Here is a 22,096-nt window from a genome sequence, read left to right on the forward strand (position 1 = left end):
GTCAACTGTCATAAATGTGAACAGTCGCAGCTTCAACCTCCACGTGCCAATGAGCAGCAGTCATTTGGAGAAGGGAGGAGATAAAAAAGGGAACGGAACTAAATTTCCAAATATGTACTGTAAGAATTTATGGAAATAAGAGAACCTTGTCATTTTCTTTTTTGGGGGAGAAAACTATATTTACCTTAGGAAGGGAGGGAGTTCTCTGAGGAAGAAGCCGCAGCAGATTTTCCTCACAGACTTCCTTTCCCACGCAGCCTCCCACGTGGAGCTTACAGGGGTCCTTAAATCTGAAAAACCAAGGCAACCATTTTCTTAGCAACCAGGGAGCCAATCAGAAACTCAGCCAAAACCACCTTGTCTAAAATAAAGCATCGCCATCCAGCTGGTTGGAAAAGGGAACGTAGGCTAATTTAAGGCAGCCATCTTGGTTTTGGTGAAATGTCAGGGAATTTTTTTTTTTCTTAAATGATTTGATAGTGTCAGCAGAATTGGGCAGGGAGAGAGTAGCTGTTACAGCCAACCCTGTAGAATCAATACCTCACATTCTGACAGGTTTTCAAAGTTCACCTCTTAAAAAGCATCCTTTTAGCTCAGGGTCCTTGGAATTTTGTAATCCTGACAGTTGTATTTCATGCTTAATTTGAGGAGAGCTTTGTTATGTAGGGCTTCATACCTAGATTGTTGTAACTGCCAGTTGAGTGTCTGTCTTTGATATCTGATAATTCTTTTGAATCTTTGCTTTGGAAATGACCTTTGAGATCATCTAGTCCAGTGATTTTTCAGTCTGTGTGTATCAGAGTCCTGGGATTCTAGGGGAGTGCCTCAGGAGAGGAAGAAGTCTATCTGAGTGGGCTCCTGCTTCATCTAAGGCAATTCCTGGTTTATTTTATGTACAGGGGATCATGTGAGTTCTTGTTTGAAAATAACATGTTCGGTTTCTAAGAGACAGAGAAGATGAGACAAAGCAGAGAAAGAAAAAGGAAAAAAGATGAGGACCCAGGGAGGGAAGGAGGAAGAAGCTGTAGAAAGAGAAAAGCAAAGGATGAGAGCAGGAAAGGGCAAAGGGGCAAGAAAGGAGACAGAAGGAGACAGAACGAGGAAGGAAGGGTGAAAAGGGGAGAGGAATGTGACTTGTATTTCTAACTCGACTATGAGCTGTAAACTTGTTGAGGGTGGAGACAGTAACTTGTACTTCTTTGAGAACATAGCAGATGTATTTTACATGGTGGCTTGGTTGCTGATGCTGGTTCTGCTGATGAAGATAATAATAATAGCAAACATTTTCATGGCACTTTCTATCTGCCAGGGTATTCTGGGGCACTTTGCATATATTTTAGCTCTTTAATTCTCACAGCAAATCAAAGTAACTTGTTCAAGGTCCCACAGTTATTAAGTGTCTGAGCTAGTATTTGAGCTCAAATATGTCTGGCTTGAGTTCATACTTTTGATGGCTTCTCTGACAATAATTGAATAATATAGTGTATAATAGAATACCTACCATTTATTGAGGACTTACCCTGTGCCAGATACTGTGGTGACTGCTTTACACTAGCATCTCATTTAATCTTTAGTCAAACTCACATAAAAATGAGGTTACAGGACTCATTCACTCCTGTAACCTGTAAAGGAGATGCCTTGTTTTACAGCTGAGGCAGCTGAGCAGAGAAGTCAGTTACCTTGCCTGGTATCACACAACTTGTAAGCATTCAAGCCAGTTGAGGCCAGGGAGTCAGACCTGAGAGGCCAAGCTCTTGACCTCTGTGCTCTACTCCCATAACTGATGGGTTGAGTTTCATTTATAACTACATCTTTATTAACAGAGAGGTGACTTGTATGGATCATGCCTCCTCTCTACCTTAGAGAGAAGGAAAATCCTTAGGAATGTCAGCACTCAGACCACCTTCATTCCATATTAATAACAGTGATAATGGCTGAGAGTGACTAGTATGTCCCCCTGGTTTTCTCGCTGTGATTGAGGGGCCATCTTTGTTCTTACTTACTGTAGAACTGGAAGAGTCTCAGAGAAAGTGCCCGCCATGCTGGTATAAATTTGCCAACACTTTCCTGATCTGGGAGTGCCACCCCTACTGGATAAAACTGAAAGAGATTGTGAACTTGATAGTTATGGACCCTTTTGTGGATTTAGCCATCACCATCTGCATCGTCCTGAATACACTGTTTATGGCAATGGAGCACCATCCTATGACGCCACAATTTGAACATGTCTTGGCTGTAGGAAATCTGGTAAGATGGAACACTGTCTCCTGATACTAGGATTGGAATGTGTTTTGCCTATAGGACTTCTTTTTCTGGTACTGAAAGCTGGAGTTTCTTTGAAGAGAAAGTAATAGTTAATTGGAAGACAAATGCTTCCACATATGCCGGGACACTAGCTGCTTTTCTGCTCACTGTTGTGATCCCTTTCCTCTTTCTGCAGAACTTTGAAGACGTCATTTAGGAGCTATTGGCAGAAAACCAATGTTGGTGACAGAATGGGCCTGGTCTAGTGGGTTGGTTTCAGCAGCCTGAGCCAAGTACTTCTGGATTTTTTCCTCATTCTGTTTCTCACACTGATTCCTGCATTGCTCCAGCAAATCAGTTCCCCTTTCATCTTAAGTACCAACTACCACAAAATAGGGGAGCTGTTGTAGTACACTACATATAACTAGATTTGCCTGCTCTGTCAGGCCTTATGTAAATGGGGACTATTTATGGGAAAGTTTTCACTCAAGGATGGTTTCCCCCTCCAGTCCAACTTCTAGCCCGTTATCCAGTTTCTGCCATTAGTTGATCTTTGCCAAATTTATTTTAATATTAGCTTAAATTATGTATTTAATTTATTCTATAAAGATAAGTATGTCTTTTTAAAAAAATATATTACAAAGTGTATATTCTGAAATCAAGTAGTTGTGATTTGAGAATTATGTGTTTTCTTTACTACAAAAATCAGGAGTTAATTGAATTTTGATAGACAGTAAAGAAGTAGTGAGAAAGAATCCCCTAGGTCACCTGGGCCCCCTAATTCCTTAGGCGTTAACCACAGGCATGTCCAAATCTGGCTGTTACCGTTTATTAATAATTTGAGCATAATTTCTGCCCAGTTTTTCTTGTGCGTGCTCTCTGTCTCCCTCTCTCACACACACACACGCACACGCACACCACACACTTTTGACCTTAAGTCCTATTACTGTACTATTAGAGTGCTACAATATCATTTTCATTTCTTATTCTGAAAACATATGGCAAAGAGATCCTTTGTAGCCCATTGTGTTCCCTGGTATACATCCAAGATGATTCTGTGGTCTTTCCAGTCTCCATGTCTGTGGTTGGTGACATGCTCCAGCCTCTCTGCTATGATGTAAACCCTTGTGTGCAGTCCAGTGGAATGCCTGTAGTCTTGAAATGGGACACTCCCACAGACTGTCCAAGAAGTCTATACTGACTGGCTCTGAAAGGTGCCTGTCGGTGGGCGCATGCTGTGACTGGCTAACATAGTACCTTGGCCATCAAGCAGAATTTTCAGCCTGTCAACAATATCATATAGATATAAGCTTTATTTTAGTAGCCAAGAGTTAAATAATGAGAAATATGTCTTGATAATTTTTATTGTTTGGTGTTGGTGGTTCTGTTTTCCCTGTAGAGCTTTGTTTTTCTCAAAATCTTTACTTTTCCTAGCTTTTTACAGAACCAGTCTTTGATTTTCAAGGGATTTTGAGAGGCTTTTTTACCTACCCCCACTAGAACTCCAGTCAGACCAGGCTAGCAAATAATGTTATTTTTCCTTTCATGAAAATTTAGAGATTTAGGATGACCCCTAAATTAGAATTGTAAGTATTCAGAAGACTTTGCTCAGAACCATCAGTAAAGAAAGAGGAAATAAGAGAAGGTCGACAGCTAACATTCAGGAACTCCATGAGACAAGCCACCCAGGACCAAGTTCTAAAATAAGAAAGCTCTTAGGTGGCAAGAGTTTTCAAACGGCAAGTAAATGTACAATTAATTAGGAGAGGGGAGGGAGGGTAGTATATGGTCTAGCATACTTTGTACTAGATGTGAGGGTAAAAGGAAAGAAACCAAGAATGGTGCCTAGATGTGGGGGTTGAGTAACTGAGGGAAAAGTGGAATGACTGCAAAGGAACTGGCTTGATGTGTAAAATCAAGAGTTCTGTTTTGGACATGTTAAGTGTCTATTCACTGAGTGGAGATGCCAAATAAGGAAGTTGGGTACGTGCTGGACCTCATGAGTGTTTTCTGGACAATACCAGAAACTCAAAGATATACTTTGCTGCCAATCAACAGGAGGGCCGAGATTGGCAGAAAGAATACAGAATTAGAAATCAGAAGATTTGGGTTTTGGTTCCTGTTAGATATTGTATAACCTTAAATAAGTCATTGATTTCTGTCCAGAAATGTTGCGCATCTGTAAAGTTAGGATAATACCATACTATCATTGGTTGGGAAGATAAAATGAGAACCTATACAGAAGTCTTTGGGATAGCTAAAAGTACCTTATAAATCTTAGGAACTTAGAAATCTTAGGAACTGTGTTAGTATAATTCAATAGGAGAATTTTCAGAGATTTGGAGATTTAGGTAGAGCCTTTGACTGAATCTGAGAATAAGGATGGAAAAAAAAATGAGACTGACTTGTGAAATGAAGTATGACCTTGTCCTGTGGTTGGAATGTGAGGCTTTTCCTATAGCCCTGATTGTGAGTTAAGTTGTCTTTGTCTGTAGACGTACAGTAAGATGTTTTTAAAGAAAGATGAGAACAGTCTTCTGCAAATTGAAGATCCCTGCCTCTTCTACCCTCCCCAAAAGAGAAAATAGTAATAGGAAGAACCTTAGAGATAATTCAATCCAATCTGCATGTTTTATAGAGGAAATTGAAGCCCAGGGAAGCTGTGTGACTTATACAGCCTTCGTGTTATATAGTAGATTCTTTTCCTGCCTTTTTTGCAACTAACTGAATATAATAGTAAGTTTATCAGGTGACTTTTTAAACATTCTGAATCTTACAGGGAAATTTCAAGTATAGTACAAAAAACTTCTTTTTTTTTTTTTTACAATGAAAGCCTTGTCACGTAGCCTTATCACCCCCAAATACTTACAGTATGTTTTTTTTATACACAAGTACATTCTCCTACATAACCATAGTATAATTGTCAAAACCAGGAAATTAACACTGATACATTACAACCATCTAATTCTCAGGCCCTATTCAAGTTTTGCCAGTGATCCCAGTGGCATCCTCTATAACAAAAGGATGCAGTTTTAGGATTACCCCATTACATGTAGCTGTCTTATCTCTCTAATTTTCTTCAGCCTGGAGGAGTTCCTCAGTCTTTCCTTGACTTTCATGTCTTGACATTTTGAAGACTACAGGCCATTTGTTATGTAGAATTCCCTCAATGTGGGCTTGTCGATGCTTCCTTATGATTAGACGCAGGTTCTGCATTTTGGTTGGAGTATCAGATAAGTGAGGCTATCTTCTTCACGTTGTATCTACCAGTTGGCACACAGCTTCCATTTGTCCCACTACTGGTGGTGTTCATTTAATCACTTGATTAAGGAGGTGTCTGCCAGGCTTTTCATCTGTAAAGTTACGCTTTTTCCGTTTACAGTAAGTCCCCACTTAACATCCTCTATAGGTTCTAGATTCTTGGAAACTGTGACTTTAAGCTAAATGATATACTGTATAACAAAACCAGTTTTACCATAGGTCAGTTGATATAAACAAGAGTTAAGTTCCTGTGGCATGTAGCACATCATGTGGCTTAAAGTTGCTGTTTTCAAGAACCTGTTGAGGACATTAAGTGAGGACTTACTGTATACTTAATAGGTATTTGTGAGGAAGATCGTTTGAAGTGATTTAGATTTCCCGTTCATTCAGATTTTCATTTCTTCCTTTATTTATATCAGTACGGATTAATGGTTTTCTCTTTTATCTGAGTTATAATCCATTTGATGTTTAGACTTACTCTGATGTGGCCAGTGGGAGTCCCTTCAAGCTGGCTTCTGATCCCTTTGACATGTCTTCATCACTTCCTGGCTTTCTGGTACCACAAGGTATTCCAGGATACTTTTGTGTTTTTCCTGCCCCAGGGCTGGAATCAGCCATTTCTCAAGAAGCCCTGAGTCTTTTAGTGAAAAAAATGGCATTTAGAAGTAGAGATCTAGGCTGAGTATCAGCTAAGGCAGGAGGATTGCTTAAAGTTTGAGACCAGCCTTAGCAACACAGTGAGACCCCATCTCTAAAACAAAACAGAAAAAAAAAAAATAAGGAAGAGGTAACGATCTGAGATCTAGGTATGCATATTGCTATGGGAGCAGCATGCACCCCCTCTTAGGACAGGGCGAGCTGTTTACATTGAGCTGGCCGTGGATATTGAAAACCATGAGTTGATCCTGTCACTTCCAGTTCTAATCCAGCACTGCAAGATTCCTTGTAGTTTTCTCCCTTTCTGTATTTGTAACTCCTCCAACAATAAGAAACCTCATTGCCACTATCTTTGGTGTACTTATTTGATCAAAAAGCCACTGTTACCTGTTACAGCATGGGTACTCTCCTCACCCTGTAGAGACTGTGGGTCCTCCTACCCCTTCAGCACTGAGCCGTGTCCTCCATGTGGACACCTCCTCACGCTTCTCAGCTTGGAACCCACACCAGTCCAACTCACACATGGTTTGCCCCACCCTGCTTGGCCCCTGTTGCCTCACAGTAGGCCTTCACCTGCATGGACATCCTTCTCACCCCACACCAGGCTTTCCCCTGAGATAGAAGCTCTGTTTATCCTGCACAGACTTCAACACCCCTCACCAGGCCACCCCTCCTCACCCTACTCAGGCTGCCACCTGTCTAGGTGAACACTCTTGGAAGTTCTCACCTGGTTCAGTGGCTTTATCCCAAACTAGGCAACACCCTCCTCACCCTGATGAGCTCCACACCCTCACTGTCCACCTCCCTGTTTAGACACTTGCCTCACCCTACTCAGGATCTGACACCCTACATCACGCCTTCCCCTACATGAGTCCCTCCTCCGTTCATCTGGCTCTGGCACCCCTTGTGAGTCTTCCCCTGCGGGGAGTCCCTCCTCAGCCCACTCCGGGATCTTGTCCTGGAGATGCTGTCTTTACCTTGGTTAAGCTCTGCCAAGTCCCCCTCCCCCTCAAGTGTGGACGTCCCCCGTCCCACTTGGGCCTCAACACCTATGTGGGGTAGCCACTCCTCATACCACGTCCAGCTGCCTGTCCTGGACTGTCACCCAAAGCGGATGCCTCTCCTCGGCCCACAGGCTCTGACAGTCCATGCCAGGCTGCTCCCCTGCATGGACCTCCTCACTCCCCTCCATGTCTGACTCTCTTTGCTGGGCCGTGGGGCTTCCTGGGGCTCCAGCACTAGGCGTCAGCCTCCCTCTACCTGCATGCCCACCTACAGCCTTCAGGACTGAGCGGTTCAGAGGGAGGGGGATGGAAAGAAGAGCTAGGGCTTAATCTAACATGTAAGTTTAAGTTCTCAGATTCCAAGCAAAAGAAGAAAAGCAAAAGTTATTTTCCTCCTTCACCAAACATAAATGAATGTTATCATTTCTTAATTATAGGTTACCTAGATTTTCAGCTAAAAGGAATTCTTTTCAGATTTTAATTTTTCTTTCATCTGTGCTTCTATAGCCCCATATGGATACTTCTTTTTGAATACTTATCACATGATTTTTAGTTATTGTTCTGTCCCCTCCTGGTTGGGTAACCAACCACCTTAATTTGCAGAGGCCGGAGGAAGCCCTTGCAGTTTTAAAACTGGACAGTCCTTGTCTACAGGTACGAGTTGATTACCCTAACTGGAGATGCAGGATGCAGGATTTTCAGTGTGAAAAGTGGCAAACCAGGATGAGTTACTTACATTCTGGTGACTGAGTTCCTAAGGAACCATTATTTTTCATGGTCACATTTTTTTTCATGTCACCATTGCAGTACACATAGAACTTTTAATCAAATTGAATTTGACTAACTTTGGGCAAGGATCTACTACAGAACAGGAGCTGACAAGTGCTTTTCCGAGCATAAAGAGAGGAGCATGCCAGAGGCTCGTCACTTTCAAATAAGCCTAAATTTTATCTGCATATGCAATTAGGGCTGAAGGAGGTGTGTGACTTCTCCCCAGACCCTTCCCAAACCCCACAGTGACCCCCAAGTGAAATATACCCCAATCTTATACCCCTATACAGGCTTTACTTGGTGACCTGGCTTTACAGGTTATCAGGCCTATGACCACAGGCTTGTCCAAACTAGACTAGGCATGGCTCATGCCTGTCATCCCAGCTCTTTGGGAGGCCAAGGTGAGAGGATTACTTGAGCCTAGAATTTCTTTCTTTTTTTTTTTTTTTTTTGAGACAGAGTCTCGCTCTGTCACCCAGGCTGGAGTGCAGTGGCATGATCTCAACTCACTGCAAGCTCTGCCTCCCGGGTTCACGCCATTCTCCTGCCTCAGCCTCCCGAGTAGCTTGGACTACAGGCGCCCGCCACCACGCCCAGCTAATTTTTTTGTATTTTTAGTAGAGACGGGGTTTCACCGTGTTAGCCAGGATAGTCTCAATCTCCTGACCTCGTGATCTGCCCGCCTCGGCCTCCCAAAGTGCTGGAATTACAGGCGTGAGCCACCCCACCCGGCCAAGCCTAGAATTTCAAAGCTGCAGTGAGCTGTGATCATGTCACTACACTCCAGCCTGGGCAACAGAGCAAGACTCTATCTCAAAAAACAAAACACAACAAAACCCAAACTAGAAAGATACAATGACTGTGAATTCAGAGTATTTTGTAGAGAATAGAGAACCATTGTTTTATAGACTATTCTGAGGAGATCAGGACTCCTTTATACTCTTAAATAAAAGTGCTATGTCTATTGATATTTATCATATTTGAAATTAAAACTGAGAACATTTCTAAACATTCATTTTGTAATTAAAGAATTACAATAATATAGCTAGGTAAGTCTCAGCTACTTGGGAGGCTGAGGCAGGAGCATAGCTTGAGGCCAGGAATTTGATGCCGAAGTCCTCCAGGAACATAGCTATGAATAGCCATTGCTCTCTAGCCTGGGCAACATAGTGAGACCCCATCTCTACAAAAATAAAAAAATTAACCAGACATGCAGCTCATCTCTCTAATCCTAGCTACTCAGGATGCTGAGATGGGAGGATCACTTGAGCTCAATAATTCAAGACTATCCTGGACAGCATAGCAAGACCCCATATGTAAAATAAATAAATATATTAATAAATAAATATCACAATAATACACCCATTACACATGAACATAAATAACATATTGGTGGGGGGAAACTATATTTTCTAAGAAAAACTAGAAGAATGGCATTGTTCGACATTTTGTAAATCTCTTTCATGTCTGTTTTGTTTGTTTGTTTGTTTGTTTTTTGAGGCAGAGTCTCACTCTGTCGCCCAGGCTGGAGTGCAGTGGCACAATCTCGGCTCACTGCAACCTCTGCCTCCTGGGTTCAAGCGATTCTTCTGCCTCAGCCTCCTGAATAGCTGGGATTATAGTTGCCCGCCACCATGCCTGGCTAATTTTTGTGTTTTTAGTAGAGACGGAGTTTCACCATGTTGGCCAGGCTGGTCTCGAACTCCTGACCTCAAGTGATCCACCCACCTGGCCATTCCAAAGTGCTGGGATTATAGGCATGAGCCACTGTGCCCAGCCTCATGTCTGGTTTAATAGAAGATAGTTAGATTCTCTTTTTCTACTTCTACATTCAGTCTGTTGTGATATGTTATTTTAGCTAAAGTATAGGAAGAAAAGCTTGCCTCACACAGATAAGTACAGTAGTCCTCTCTTATTCAAGGGGGTTACATTCCAAGGCTCCCAGTGGATGCCTGAAACCTCAGATAGTACCAAGCCATACACACACACACATATACACATATATGTACGTGTGTATGTATATGTGTGTGTGTATATATGTGTGTGTGTGTGTTCTAATCTAATTATAACACAAGTGATTTTTTTAAGCAAACACCACAAGTATTATATACACTCAAATGACTGCTAACCCTTTGAAAGGAGTCACCTTGTGTAGTATTGCCATTGCTTAGCATATTTTCTCAACTGCACTCTTCAACAGTAAATTGAGTGGTTCTGGCAATAAAGATGGGAACTTTGGGGCTGGGGACGTCATTCAAGAGGAAAATAAGATTTTCCTGCATCAGGTGGGGTGCTCATGAGACATCCAGGTATTGATATCTTCAGATGCAGAATTTAACTAAGGTTAACTCTTGAGTTTCTTGGACATGTATTTAAAAATAATGATAAAATCATTCTCTTTCTACTGTTTCTTTTTCTTACCCCCTGCATCCCCCATTTAGGTTTTCACTGGAATTTTCACAGCGGAAATGTTTCTAAAGCTCATAGCCATGGATCCCTACTATTATTTCCAAGAAGGTTGGAACATTTTTGACGGATTTATTGTCTCCCTCAGTTTAATGGAACTGAGTCTAGCAGACGTGGAGGGGCTTTCAGTGCTGCGATCTTTCCGATTGGTATTCCATATTTCTCCAATTTCTTTTAACATTTCCTATCTTGCAGCCACCAGAAAGAGTTCTGCATAAATTAATTTGATGGTTTAAAAAAATATTATTAGCTGTATTTTACTCCCAATTCCAGTTACTTGGCTTAGCTACTCAAATACTGAAAACTTTCCTAAAATACCTGATATAGAAGTTAGTTGTTAAAAATCAAGAAGCAAACAGAAATCAATTTTAAGAAGCTCTTTAGAAAATGCTGCTTAATCTAAGAGATGTCTAAGATAATAAGTGAAAAATAAGACCCAAGACACTAGATGAAAATGAACTCTCCCAAGGCCCAATGTGAGGTATAATTTGGGTTTGCTAGTGAATCTATTTTTTTAATCTGAACATCTCCTTGAAATGGCAAGAATTTCTCCTTGTTCAAAGATGACTTTCTTCATTTCTTCTATCATGGTGGCCCTTCCAAAAAATGATAATAAAATAATATTTTTTAATACAGATGGTCCCCAACTTATGATGGCTTAACTTAACATTTTTCAGCTTTATATTCTGCAAAAAAGCAATACACGTTCAGTAGAAACCATACTTTGAGTACCAATACAACCATCCTGTTTTTCACTTTCAGTATAGTATTCAATAAATGACATGAGATATTCTATAATTTATTATAAAATGGGCTTTGTGTTCAATGATTTTGGCCAACTGTAGGCTAATGTAAGTGTTCAGAACATGTTTAAGGCAGACTAGGCTAAGATGTGATGTTCAGTAGGTTACGTTTATTAAATGCATTTTTTACTTACAGCAGTTTCAACTTGCAATGGGTTTATTGGGACATAACCCTATCGTAAGTCAAGGAACATCTGTATTATATTGAAATTAGTTGTTGAACATTAGCTTTATTTTCCCTATCATTAGCTAAAAAGGAGTTCGTATTCATGTATTTGAAGAAGTTAGTGTTTAAGTTACTACAATGACTCTGAAAGAATAGTTAATAGTATCTTCAGAACAGCTGCCCATAAACATAAGCGTAAGTGATATCCTGACTAACTCCTCTGAGAAACTGAGTTACCATGGGGGCATCCCACTCAGACAGAGGCCACTGCTGCTTCCCTGGCATTCGAATTGGCTTGGGTTTTTCACTCCCTATTGGGAAAATAAGCACTTGCAACTGAGAATATTTAAGGTTTCTTCACTGAGATACTCAGCAGTTCTAAGAAAGAGAATTGGAAAAAGTGAAACTATTTGTAAAACAGAGATTTCACTCAGTCCAAGTCACAAATAACTGCCAAATTTCTGAAACCTCTGTTTACTACTCTTTGTTTAGGATCCAGTCCACAGTGGACTTTTTTGAGAATAGTTATTATCTAGGTGACAAAAGAAAGGATTGAGAGTAGCCTTAGAACTTACATTCTTAAATTAAAAGCCACTTGGTGAAAACAATATGAGTGGCCCAGATGTATGCATGTGGGGTAACACCTGGTAAATCTTGAACTCTCTGATAAGACAACTTTTCAATTAAAAAAAAAAAAAGTTCCAATTGTGCTGTTTTCTTCTACCAAAATTCCTATTACATTCTATGTTAGTTATTTGTTAGTTTATGACATCTAATGATGATCTCATAATTATAATTTTATTGGCCACACTGCCATAGCCTTTATGCATTATAATTCTCAGGCTGGGCCAGGTGCAGTGGCTCACACCTGTAATCCCAGCACTTTAGGAGGCCAAGGCGGGTACATCACTTGAGGTCAGGAGTTTGAGACCAACCTGGCCAACATGGTAAAACCCCATCTCTACTAAAAATACAAAAATTAGCCAGGCGTGGTAGTGCATGCCTATAATCCCAGCTACTTGGGAGGCTGAGGCAGGAGAATCACTTGAACCCAGGAGGCGGAGGTTGTAGTGAGCCGAGATCATGCTACTGCACACCAGCCTGGGCAACAGAGTGAGACTCTGTCTCAAAAATAAATAAAAAATAATTAACAGGCTGTTAGCCAAGATCTTGTAATTATTTATTACAGAATATAGATATTTCATGATTGACAGGTACTAAAATTTCTGTCCTTTGAATAACAGTATAGGCTCTTTTCTTTCTTTTTTTTTTTTTTAGACATAGTCTCATTCTGCTGCCCAGGTTGAAGTGCAGTGGCATGATCTCGCCTCACCTCCACCTCCACCTCCCAGGTTCAAGCGATTCTCATGCCTCAGCCTCCCGAGTAGCTTGGATTACAGGCCTGCACCACCACACCTGGCTATTTTGGTATTTTTGATTAGAGACGGCATTTCACCATGTTGGCCAGGCTGGTCTCGAACTCCTGGCCTCAAGTGATCCACCTACCTCGGCCTCCCAAATGCTAGGATTACAGGCAGGAGCCACTGCACCCGGCCAGTATAGGCTCTTTTCATAAGATGACTGATGTTTGTGGAACTGCCCCTGTTTGAGAGTTGTGCTTTTCCTCCAAGTTATTCCAAGCATATCACAATGGTTTTTTTTTAATCAGCCATTGATTATTTATTGGCAAGAAAATAGATATTTAGAATTTTTTAATGTTTGCTTTTTTAAGGAGACAGATTTTTTTTTAACTGTCTGTCCCATACTAGTCTTTTGGTTTCCTACAAATCACATTTTCTTTCAGTTGTCCTGTGAGAAATCAGTAGGAAAGGGATATGTTCATGTGTGGGTTTTCAAAAAGCAGATTGACTCAGATCTAAAGTAAAGGAATGAGGCAGTATTCCTGGTTTCTAGTTACAAATTTTTCAACTACTCTGAAATTAATCAGTTTTCCCTTATTTATGTCTCAGTTTCTCCCCATTTAGTCTGAGACACTGTTAGAAAGTCCTGGGAATTTTCCAAGGGTGCTCAATATATTTAATCTGATCTTACTAATTTTATGTTTTTATTTTAGCCATGTGGTAAGAAAATTGATTGAGTATCATTTATTTTTTTGTTTGGGTTTTTTTTTTCCTTAGCTCCGAGTCTTCAAATTGGCCAAATCCTGGCCCACCCTGAACATGCTAATCAAGATTATTGGAAATTCAGTGGGCGCCCTGGGCAACCTGACACTGGTGCTGGCCATTATTGTCTTCATCTTTGCCGTGGTGGGGATGCAGCTCTTTGGAAAAAGCTACAAAGAGTGTGTCTGCAAGATCAACCAGGACTGTGAACTCCCTCGCTGGCACATGCATGACTTTTTCCATTCCTTCCTCATTGTCTTTCGAGTGTTGTGCGGGGAGTGGATTGAGACCATGTGGGACTGCATGGAAGTGGCAGGCCAGGCCATGTGCCTCATTGTCTTTATGATGGTCATGGTGATTGGCAACTTGGTGGTTAGTACTAATTTGTAGATATTTTTGTTCTACACCTTGAATATTCTACCCTTGGCCCAGAAGCCCAAGTCCTTCTACTGCTTAGTCCTCCTACTACCTGTCATGTTTGTTGATTTTTATTATTTCTTGGCCCAGAAACCCTAAGGTACCAATGAAGGAGAGGAGACAGATACTTACAGAGTGCCTACTTAGTCATGACCCCCACCCACAACTTGTCAACCCTTTTCATAGAGTTAGAAAAGCAAACTCAGCAAAATTAAGTGACTTTCCCAAATAAATATAGGGCTTGTATTTGAACCTAGACTTCAAAGTCTGTGCCCTTTCGCCTACAGAAGCCTTCTTGTTTCTTAACTACAATTTCTCATCTTTGGCGCTATTGACATCTTGGGCTGGATGATTCTTTGTTGTGGGCTGTCCTGTGCATTGTAGGATTTAGTAGCATCCCTCCTGGCATCTACCCACTAGATGCCAGTAGCATCCTCAGAGCTGTGACAACCAAAAACGTCTCCAGACATTGCCAGATGTCCCTGGGGGGCAAAATTGCCCTCCATTGAGAGCCACTGCTCTAAACTGTCTTAGAGTTTAATTTATATAAATATCAAATCACTTTATTGCTTTACTTTGATTTGTCCACCTGCTCTCTTCTACCTCTGTCTTTAGAAGTCACCAACAGATCTTAACACCTTGTTTCTTAAAGTGTGATCTGGGGACTAGAAGCAACAAGATCACTTTAGAGTGTGTTAGAAATGCAGAATTCTAGGCCCCAAATCGGAACTACTGAATCAGAATCTGCATTTTTAACAAAATCCTGATGTGACTCATATGTACACTAAAGTTTGAGAAAGAACTATCTTACACATCAGGGCCCCAATCCCACCTGCAAGTGTAGGGCAAAGAGGACTGGAAGAAGACAAGCTTATCTGTCCCTTGCACGCTCATCCACATTAGTTCTCTTCCTTTTTCTGCCATAGAGAAGCATGACAGTAAAAGACTCCTACTCACCAGCCTCCGAACCAGCTACAGCTATTCTGTTCTTCCATTTGACTTGCAAAAAAATAGCTACTGTAATGTTTAATTCCTCCTGTTCTCCATTCCCAGCCACCTTTCCCTCAGTCCTAATCCCTCTAGTCTTCTCACTACTTCAGTGACTATAACAATGGCTTCCTGGTATGTGGCATGATCAACATTTCCAAGCCCTGACTTTGTCACCCTTTCTTCATTCTCCTGTTCTTAGTTGTCTCAAAGACATCCCCCCATGGCTGTCTCCAGATACCTGAGCACTTGACAAAAATCAGCTGTTACCACTACCCCCTGATGACACTTTTCAGGTTACCCTTTGCTAAGTAGTCCCTCTGCCCATCTAGTTTCTTAGGAACCTATAACGTTGGAGTATTTTCTGTCTCTTTTCTCTCCATTCCCAGCAAATATCTTATGTGTCTTAAATGCATCTTTCTTCATAGTATTTTTGTGGATATCTTTCTTCATAGTATCTAAGATCCGCCCCTTCCTTTGCATTTCTATAATTCATTCAGTACTTTATAAAAGTATGGTCTCAAGACCCCCTGCATCATAATTACACAAGTTTCACTCACAAAAAAAAGGCCAAGTCCCAGCCTCTACACCAAATCTACTGAATCCAAATCTCTTTAGAGAGTAGGCTAAGGAAATATTTTTAACAAACATCCACACCCCTCACTCCCTGAGATTCTAATGCATGCTAAGATTTGGGATTTCTGTAGCCTGATCCAGACCCTTATCAATTCATGCATGTAACACCTCCTAACTTCTGCCCTTCCCCTCTGTATGTAGTTAGTCTGAATGACTTTTTCAAATCTCTGTCATCATCTGTGACTCCTTTACTCAAGAACCAGTAGTGGATCTAATTAAATAAAACTCAGATCCCTCGGCCTGGCCTTCAAAGGCCCCTCCAACTCACCCCCATTTTACCAACCATGTTCCTTTTTAACTCTACAAATGGTGCAGATAATCCGAATACTTATAGTTCATTTATTGTTTCCACCCTCCCACTCTGCACATGACTGTTATCTCCTCCTAAAATGTATGCCTTACTCTTCTTCCCAAGTATGACAAAGTAAGGACCAAGTATAAATCAAGAAGTGAGCACCTCTCCCACTCCTAAAAAGTAAGTCTTAATAAAAATAAATTAATTAATCTTAATGTTCAATGTAGTAAAATAGGAGATGAAAACAAAAATAAATAAAGCTTGTATCTGATGGCTTGACCTTTGGCTATGCAGAAGAACATAAAAGTCACCATCACTGTCTTGCTAAAGCGATTTTATATTTGTAAATGTTAGGAAAACAAAATTTGTTCTTAAAATACAATGACATGAAGTGTATTTCAGTCCTACCTTCTTGATTTTGTTGTGGATGGCACTTCAAGCCTAATTTTTTTTTCTGATGTGGGTCCTCTAAGAACTCTGCTCATGAATACGTGGCATCTACGCATTTTGCGACCCTCCCCAATAATGTATATTCACCTTTTTATTTTGGGGAAATTTCCTTCCAAAATGGATACAGCCTTCGTTTTTTCTAATTATAAGAGAAGTAATATATTTTGGGGTACATATATATGTATGTAAAACTATAAAAGACCCAAGAAAAGAGGTGCTAAACTCCTTGTATTACAACCAAAACCAAACACATTCCCACCCGGTAACATGAGCATTTAAAATACTACGTGGGCCAAACACAACACAACAGAGCCTCTTTGAGTCTGTCACGTGAAGTCCGCTGGCTTCCAGTTTGCAACCCTGAGTTCGGTGGATAACTTTTCTACATTTGTTCTTTTTTTCCAATGCCACTGGCATAGGTGCTGAACCTGTTTCTGGCCTTGCTCCTGAGCTCCTTCAGTGCAGACAACCTGGCTGCCACAGATGATGATGGGGAAATGAACAACCTCCAGATCTCAGTGATCCGTATCAAGAAGGGTGTGGCCTGGACCAAACTAAAGGTGCATGCCTTTATGCAGGCCCACTTTAAGCAGCGTGAGGCCGATGAGGTGAAGCCTCTGGATGAGCTGTATGAAAAGAAGGCCAACTGTATCGCCAATCACACCGGTGCAGACATCCACCGGAATGGCGACTTCCAGAAGAATGGCAATGGCACAACCAGCGGCATTGGCAGCAGCGTGGAGAAGTACATCATTGATGAAGACCATATGTCCTTCATCAACAACCCCAACTTGACTGTGCGGGTACCCATTGCTGTGGGGGAGTCTGACTTTGAGAACCTCAACACAGAGGATGTTAGCAGCGAGTCGGATCCTGAAGGCAGCAAAGATGTAAGATCCCAGCCTAGAAACAGCTTTGATCCTGTGTGAGAACAAACAGGGTGCTGTCAGCCTTGGGGATTGTTTCAGCTGTGGGCTTGGTAGAGAGATTCTGGAATAACCAACTTACGTGGAGAACTAATTCCACCCTCCCAGTATCATTCTAGGCCTTTCCTAGATGAAGTGGAATCCTAAGATGATCCTGGACCCACCTCTGTCACTTCTGGATCATCCGGGTCAGAGGCTGGAATAAGCCCTTGAGTACTTCCCTGCCATTCATCTTAGTTATAGCCCTGAAACCAACCTATAGCCGCATTTAGCTTTGGGTGGGTCATTGTCTTCCGTGAGTAGGTTTTGATGTTATATCCCATCTGGAAAGAAGTTTTGAGGGCCCATGGATATGGTTTGCTTATCGCGAGTTGTAGTAAGAATTCTAGAGAAGAGTCAGAACTGGCGCCTCATCCGCCCCAGAGGCAGAGTTCTCAGTGTGGAGTGGGCATGTTGCCGCAGAGCTGTCTGATGTCCCTTTTCCTTGCATGTCTAGAAACTAGATGACACCAGCTCCTCTGAAGGAAGCACCATTGATATCAAACCAGAAGTAGAAGAGGTCCCTGTGGAACAGCCTGAGGAATACTTGGATCCAGACGCCTGCTTCACAGAAGGTGAAAGGGGGCGAGGAGGGGATGGGCTTGGGACACTTGTGTTGCTCACAGACACAGCTCTGCCAGGGCTAGTGGTGGGTGAGGGGCAGCTCAGTGGCTGTCTTCAAGAACTTTGCTCCCCACCCCACCATTTTGAAGGAAACTTAGATTATTTCCCCTATTTGTATCTGACAAGTATAAAACAAGTTTCTGTTCTCACACTTTTCATTGTCCATTTTCTCTTGGCATCAGCCCAAAAACTTCCTTTCGTATGACCTGTTCTATCATGGCTGTGCCTGCCTCCTGACTACCCTTTTCTCCTCCCTCTCACTGCTTCTTTGTAGGACATCTTCTTGACTCCAGAGGGCCTTGCCCTGTTAGCCTTTGCAGCATAGCCTCAGCCCTGCCACCCTCTCCATTTCTGAATCAGGCATTCTGATTCAGCCACTGTCCTCCTGGCTGTGTGGTGGGGCAGCACCTGGCAGGGCCTGGGAGATGGAGGAGAGGGCAGGTCTGGGCGGGGCACGTTTCCACGGTCTGACCTGCCTCTCCCGCTGGTGCCAGGTTGTGTCCAGCGGTTCAAGTGCTGCCAGGTCAACATTGAGGAAGGGCTAGGCAAGTCTTGGTGGATCCTGCGGAAAACCTGCTTCCTCATCGTGGAGCACAACTGGTTTGAGACCTTCATCATCTTCATGATTCTGCTGAGCAGTGGTGCCCTGGTGAGGTCCAGGGGAGAGTGTGAGGAGGGATTGGCTGGGGAAGGGTGTAGAGAAGCCAGTGGGAAAAGGCTGAGGCCCAAGCCCAGTGGCTCTGAAAACAGATTGGCTGTGGTCCCAAGAATAATGATCTGTTAAGGTGCTTTGGGCTGCTACTTTGAGCCTGTGGGATTAGAATCCACACCTGTTCGTGTCCTGATCCTCTGTAGACTTAGCACTATCCCTCTCATGTGTCCCCACTGCCTGGTTCACCCCATCCTTAGCAGCCCCCAAAATGAACTTCCCTCTCTTACCTAATACCCCAAATCTCTTGTTCTTTGCTTTTCAGTTCCCCAGGATGGGAGGGAGGTGGTATTCCTCCACTCACTGTCCCTTCACAGCCTACTGGATATAGTGAACCCGTGACATTAGCAAATGTTTAGAGTCAGATCTCTGGTACAAAGGTTATTTATATTCACATTGTCCTAAGTGCTTATTAATCAGTGAAACATACAAGGCCCTGAACACACAGGCTCCTCCACTGCTGAGACTAATTATCTTGGCATTTACTTTTATTTTTAGCTGGGTTATAACTGAGGACACCTGGACAGGGTGTGGTGTGAGGGAGTTGCTTGCTGGCTGAATAGTCTTGAGGACAGCAGGGACTAGAGACAGTATACACTTTCCTTTCCTTAAGGGAAAGGTGAAGAATGCATAATGTTGAAGTATATTTAAAGAAGATGGGCACATTCATGTAGGCGTGGAATCAAAGCTTAATCTAGAAGCAAAAAACAACAACAACAACATAACAAGGGAGAATCCCCAAATTCAGTGTTAAAGATTCTGACAGTGACTTGGGAAGTTTCACTGACTTGTGAGGCAGGAGAATAGAAGCTGAGAGAGGCAGCAGTGTGTATTAAAGACAAGCCCAAGGTGAAGAAGACAGCTTTTATGAAAAGGATCATGGGAAGCGAGGGGAAGGTTTACACAGGAAGGTGTCAGGATTAAAATAGGAGGCAAAAAAGATGGCTTGGTAGCCACTGATCTGAGTGAAGGGGGGCCAGACCGGCCCGCCTGTGCCTGGGCCATTTGTTGCATCAATGAGCATTCACACAACACTTCCTGAGGTGCCACAGAGGTACCCAAGATGACAGCATAGTCTCTGCCCTTGAGAAAAGAGAGGATCAGACTAAGCCGAGTGATTGGAGAAAGGTTTTTTTTATTGTTAGTATTGTTATTCTTCAAGTCTAGTAAACAAAAATCTAAACAGTAGGACCCATCATTTGGTTCTTCTCTTCCCCATCTCCACAAAAAAGAATAAAGCAGTAGTGAACCAAAGGTTTTGAATGTTCTTTACTGCTCACCTTTGACAATTTTTATTTGTCGTAATGATTAGGCAAAGGATATTTGGTTCAGTACGTACAGATCCTGTGTAACAGTAGGCATGATATTTAAGAATAACAAAGTGAAGCCACTGCTAAAATGTCCAAGAAGAAACTAGAACGTGGTTATGATGGGACTAAAGAGGGTGGGGATTAGGGCCCTCAGTGACATGAGATCTGTCTTGGGCATCTCACATACCTTGGATTATAGAAGGGATTCCTCACAGATGGGGTTAAGGGGAAACCTGACATGGAGGCTGTTGCCTTTTTGATTGAGCAAAGGGGATTTATTTGCACCAAGACCCTGAGTAGGACTGTAGAACCCATAACCCCTGTCCCACTGCCCGTTGATGAAAGTGGAGCTCCTGGTATCCATGTGCCTCCAGTTTGGAAGGTGAGGCTGCATACAACCCAATTCTGTTCTTCCTCCTGGAGCTGTTCAGAGCAGGCACCTCCCATTGTATCACAGAGGACTTCCTCCTCACCTCCACAGGTTTTCCCATGCTTTAGGAATTCCCTCCTCTTGGCACCTCACCTGTGTAGTCCACCACTCTGCAGATGGGAACACTCACACCACCATATAAGGGATTATCCCACTCATGAACGCCAAATAAAGTAGTGCTAAGATTTTCTTCACCTGAGTGTCTCCCACCCATATGACCCTCCACCCATACTGTGGTGTCAAGGGACTAAAAGGAGGAAAGATTTTTATCATGTCTTTTATATATACTGTTGGTGAGGATGGGGAGAAATTGAAACGCTCATATGCTTCTGGTATGTGAGATGTGAAATGATGCAACCACTTTGGAAAACAGTTTGGCAGTTCCTCAAAAAATCAAACAGTTACCATATGACTCAGCAATTCCATTCCTGAGCATATGCCCTAGAGAATGAAAACATGTCTACATAAAAACCCATACACAGATGTTCACAGCAGCATTGTTCACAATAGAAACAACACACATGTCCATCAACTGATGAAGGATAAACAGAATGTGGTATATCCATATATTGGACTATTACTCAGCCATAAGAAGGAAAATCTAGAGAGAGAAAGTAGGTGAGTCGTTGCCTAGGGCTAGGGGGTTGGGGGTTTAGGGGGTGATTGCTAAAGGGTATGGGGATTCTTTTAGAGGTAATGAGCATGTTCTAAAATTGATTGTGGTGATAGATGCACAACCCTGAATATACTAAAAGCCATTTTAAATGGCTGAATTTTATGATGTGTGGATTATATCTCAATAAAACTGTTAAAACATAAAAAGCCTGTGTAGTGGGGGAGTAAAGCTAAGGAGACAGGGAGCTGATGATAGGCCAGCCCATGTGGGAGGGCTCCCTGAGGACAGCAGTGCTCCCTGTGGCCTGCTTGCCTTTAGGCACTATCATAGGCAGCTGCTGCCTCTCTTCTAGGCCTTCGAGGACATCTACATTGAGCAGAGAAAGACCATCCGCACCATCCTGGAATACGCTGACAAAGTCTTCACCTATATCTTCATCCTGGAGATGTTGCTCAAGTGGACAGCCTATGGCTTCGTCAAGTTCTTCACCAATGCCTGGTGTTGGCTGGACTTCCTCATCGTGGCTGTAGGTGTCTTGCTTTCTGTTTCCCACCCCTTTCAGCAGGAGCACAGAAACAGAGAGAGGTCTTTCTTTTCCTAATGGCAGTACCTGCCCTGGGCCCAGGTTATAGGTCAAGATGTAGATGTAGGTGTGGGTAAAGTTCCCTTGCACTCAGATCTTCGTTTTAGGAAGGGGCACTCTGAAGTCCCTGCATTTGCTCCAGGGGGACTAACCAACCAACTCTTTAGTCTGGTGGGTTTGGCTTAACTTAGATTCAGAGATTAGGAGTGAGAAGTGGAATCACAGATCTCAAAGGCCCTTGTTATTAGGCTGGAGACAGGAAGTTCTTGCCCCAGGCCAACAGGATGTCCTCTTTTTGTGGCTGGGAGAACGGGTGAGAGAATGAGATGGGGGCTGCTGGGACAGAGGTGGTAGTGGGATCTCTGTGGTCTGTCCTGCTGACCATTCCCATGAACACGTCCATCCAACTCAAGTCTTGATACCAGACTCATCCAAACAAGTCAGTTTGTTAGGTGAGGGGAGTTCACACTGAAATAAAGTCCCCCCCTTCTTCCCACACATTGCCATTCTACAGTGATCATGAAACTTGAGAAATCCTTTTTTCCTCCAGGTTCCAAGACCATCTCCGAGGTTTGCTGG

General features: G+C 42.5%; 1 protein-coding gene across 2 annotated transcripts in view; it reads left to right on the plus strand.

Moving 5' to 3' along the window:
- The window catches only part of SCN8A (sodium voltage-gated channel alpha subunit 8), a 213,384-nt gene that overhangs the window by 153,491 nt on the left and 37,797 nt on the right, over positions 1–22,096 (plus strand). For both annotated transcript variants that reach the window (XM_023211079.2, XM_031936307.1), the window contains exons 14-20: positions 2,009–2,247; positions 10,379–10,552; positions 13,511–13,867; positions 16,700–17,170; positions 17,703–17,820; positions 18,364–18,518; positions 21,287–21,460. In XM_023211079.2, coding sequence (XP_023066847.2) covers positions 2,009–2,247; positions 10,379–10,552; positions 13,511–13,867; positions 16,700–17,170; positions 17,703–17,820; positions 18,364–18,518; positions 21,287–21,460 — 1,688 coding nt within the window. The remainder of the gene's footprint in view (positions 1–2,008; positions 2,248–10,378; positions 10,553–13,510; positions 13,868–16,699; positions 17,171–17,702; positions 17,821–18,363; positions 18,519–21,286; positions 21,461–22,096) is intronic.

This window comes from Piliocolobus tephrosceles, chromosome 10 (assembly GCF_002776525.5).
Source record: "Piliocolobus tephrosceles isolate RC106 chromosome 10, ASM277652v3, whole genome shotgun sequence".
Taxonomy (NCBI): domain Eukaryota; kingdom Metazoa; phylum Chordata; class Mammalia; order Primates; family Cercopithecidae; genus Piliocolobus; species Piliocolobus tephrosceles.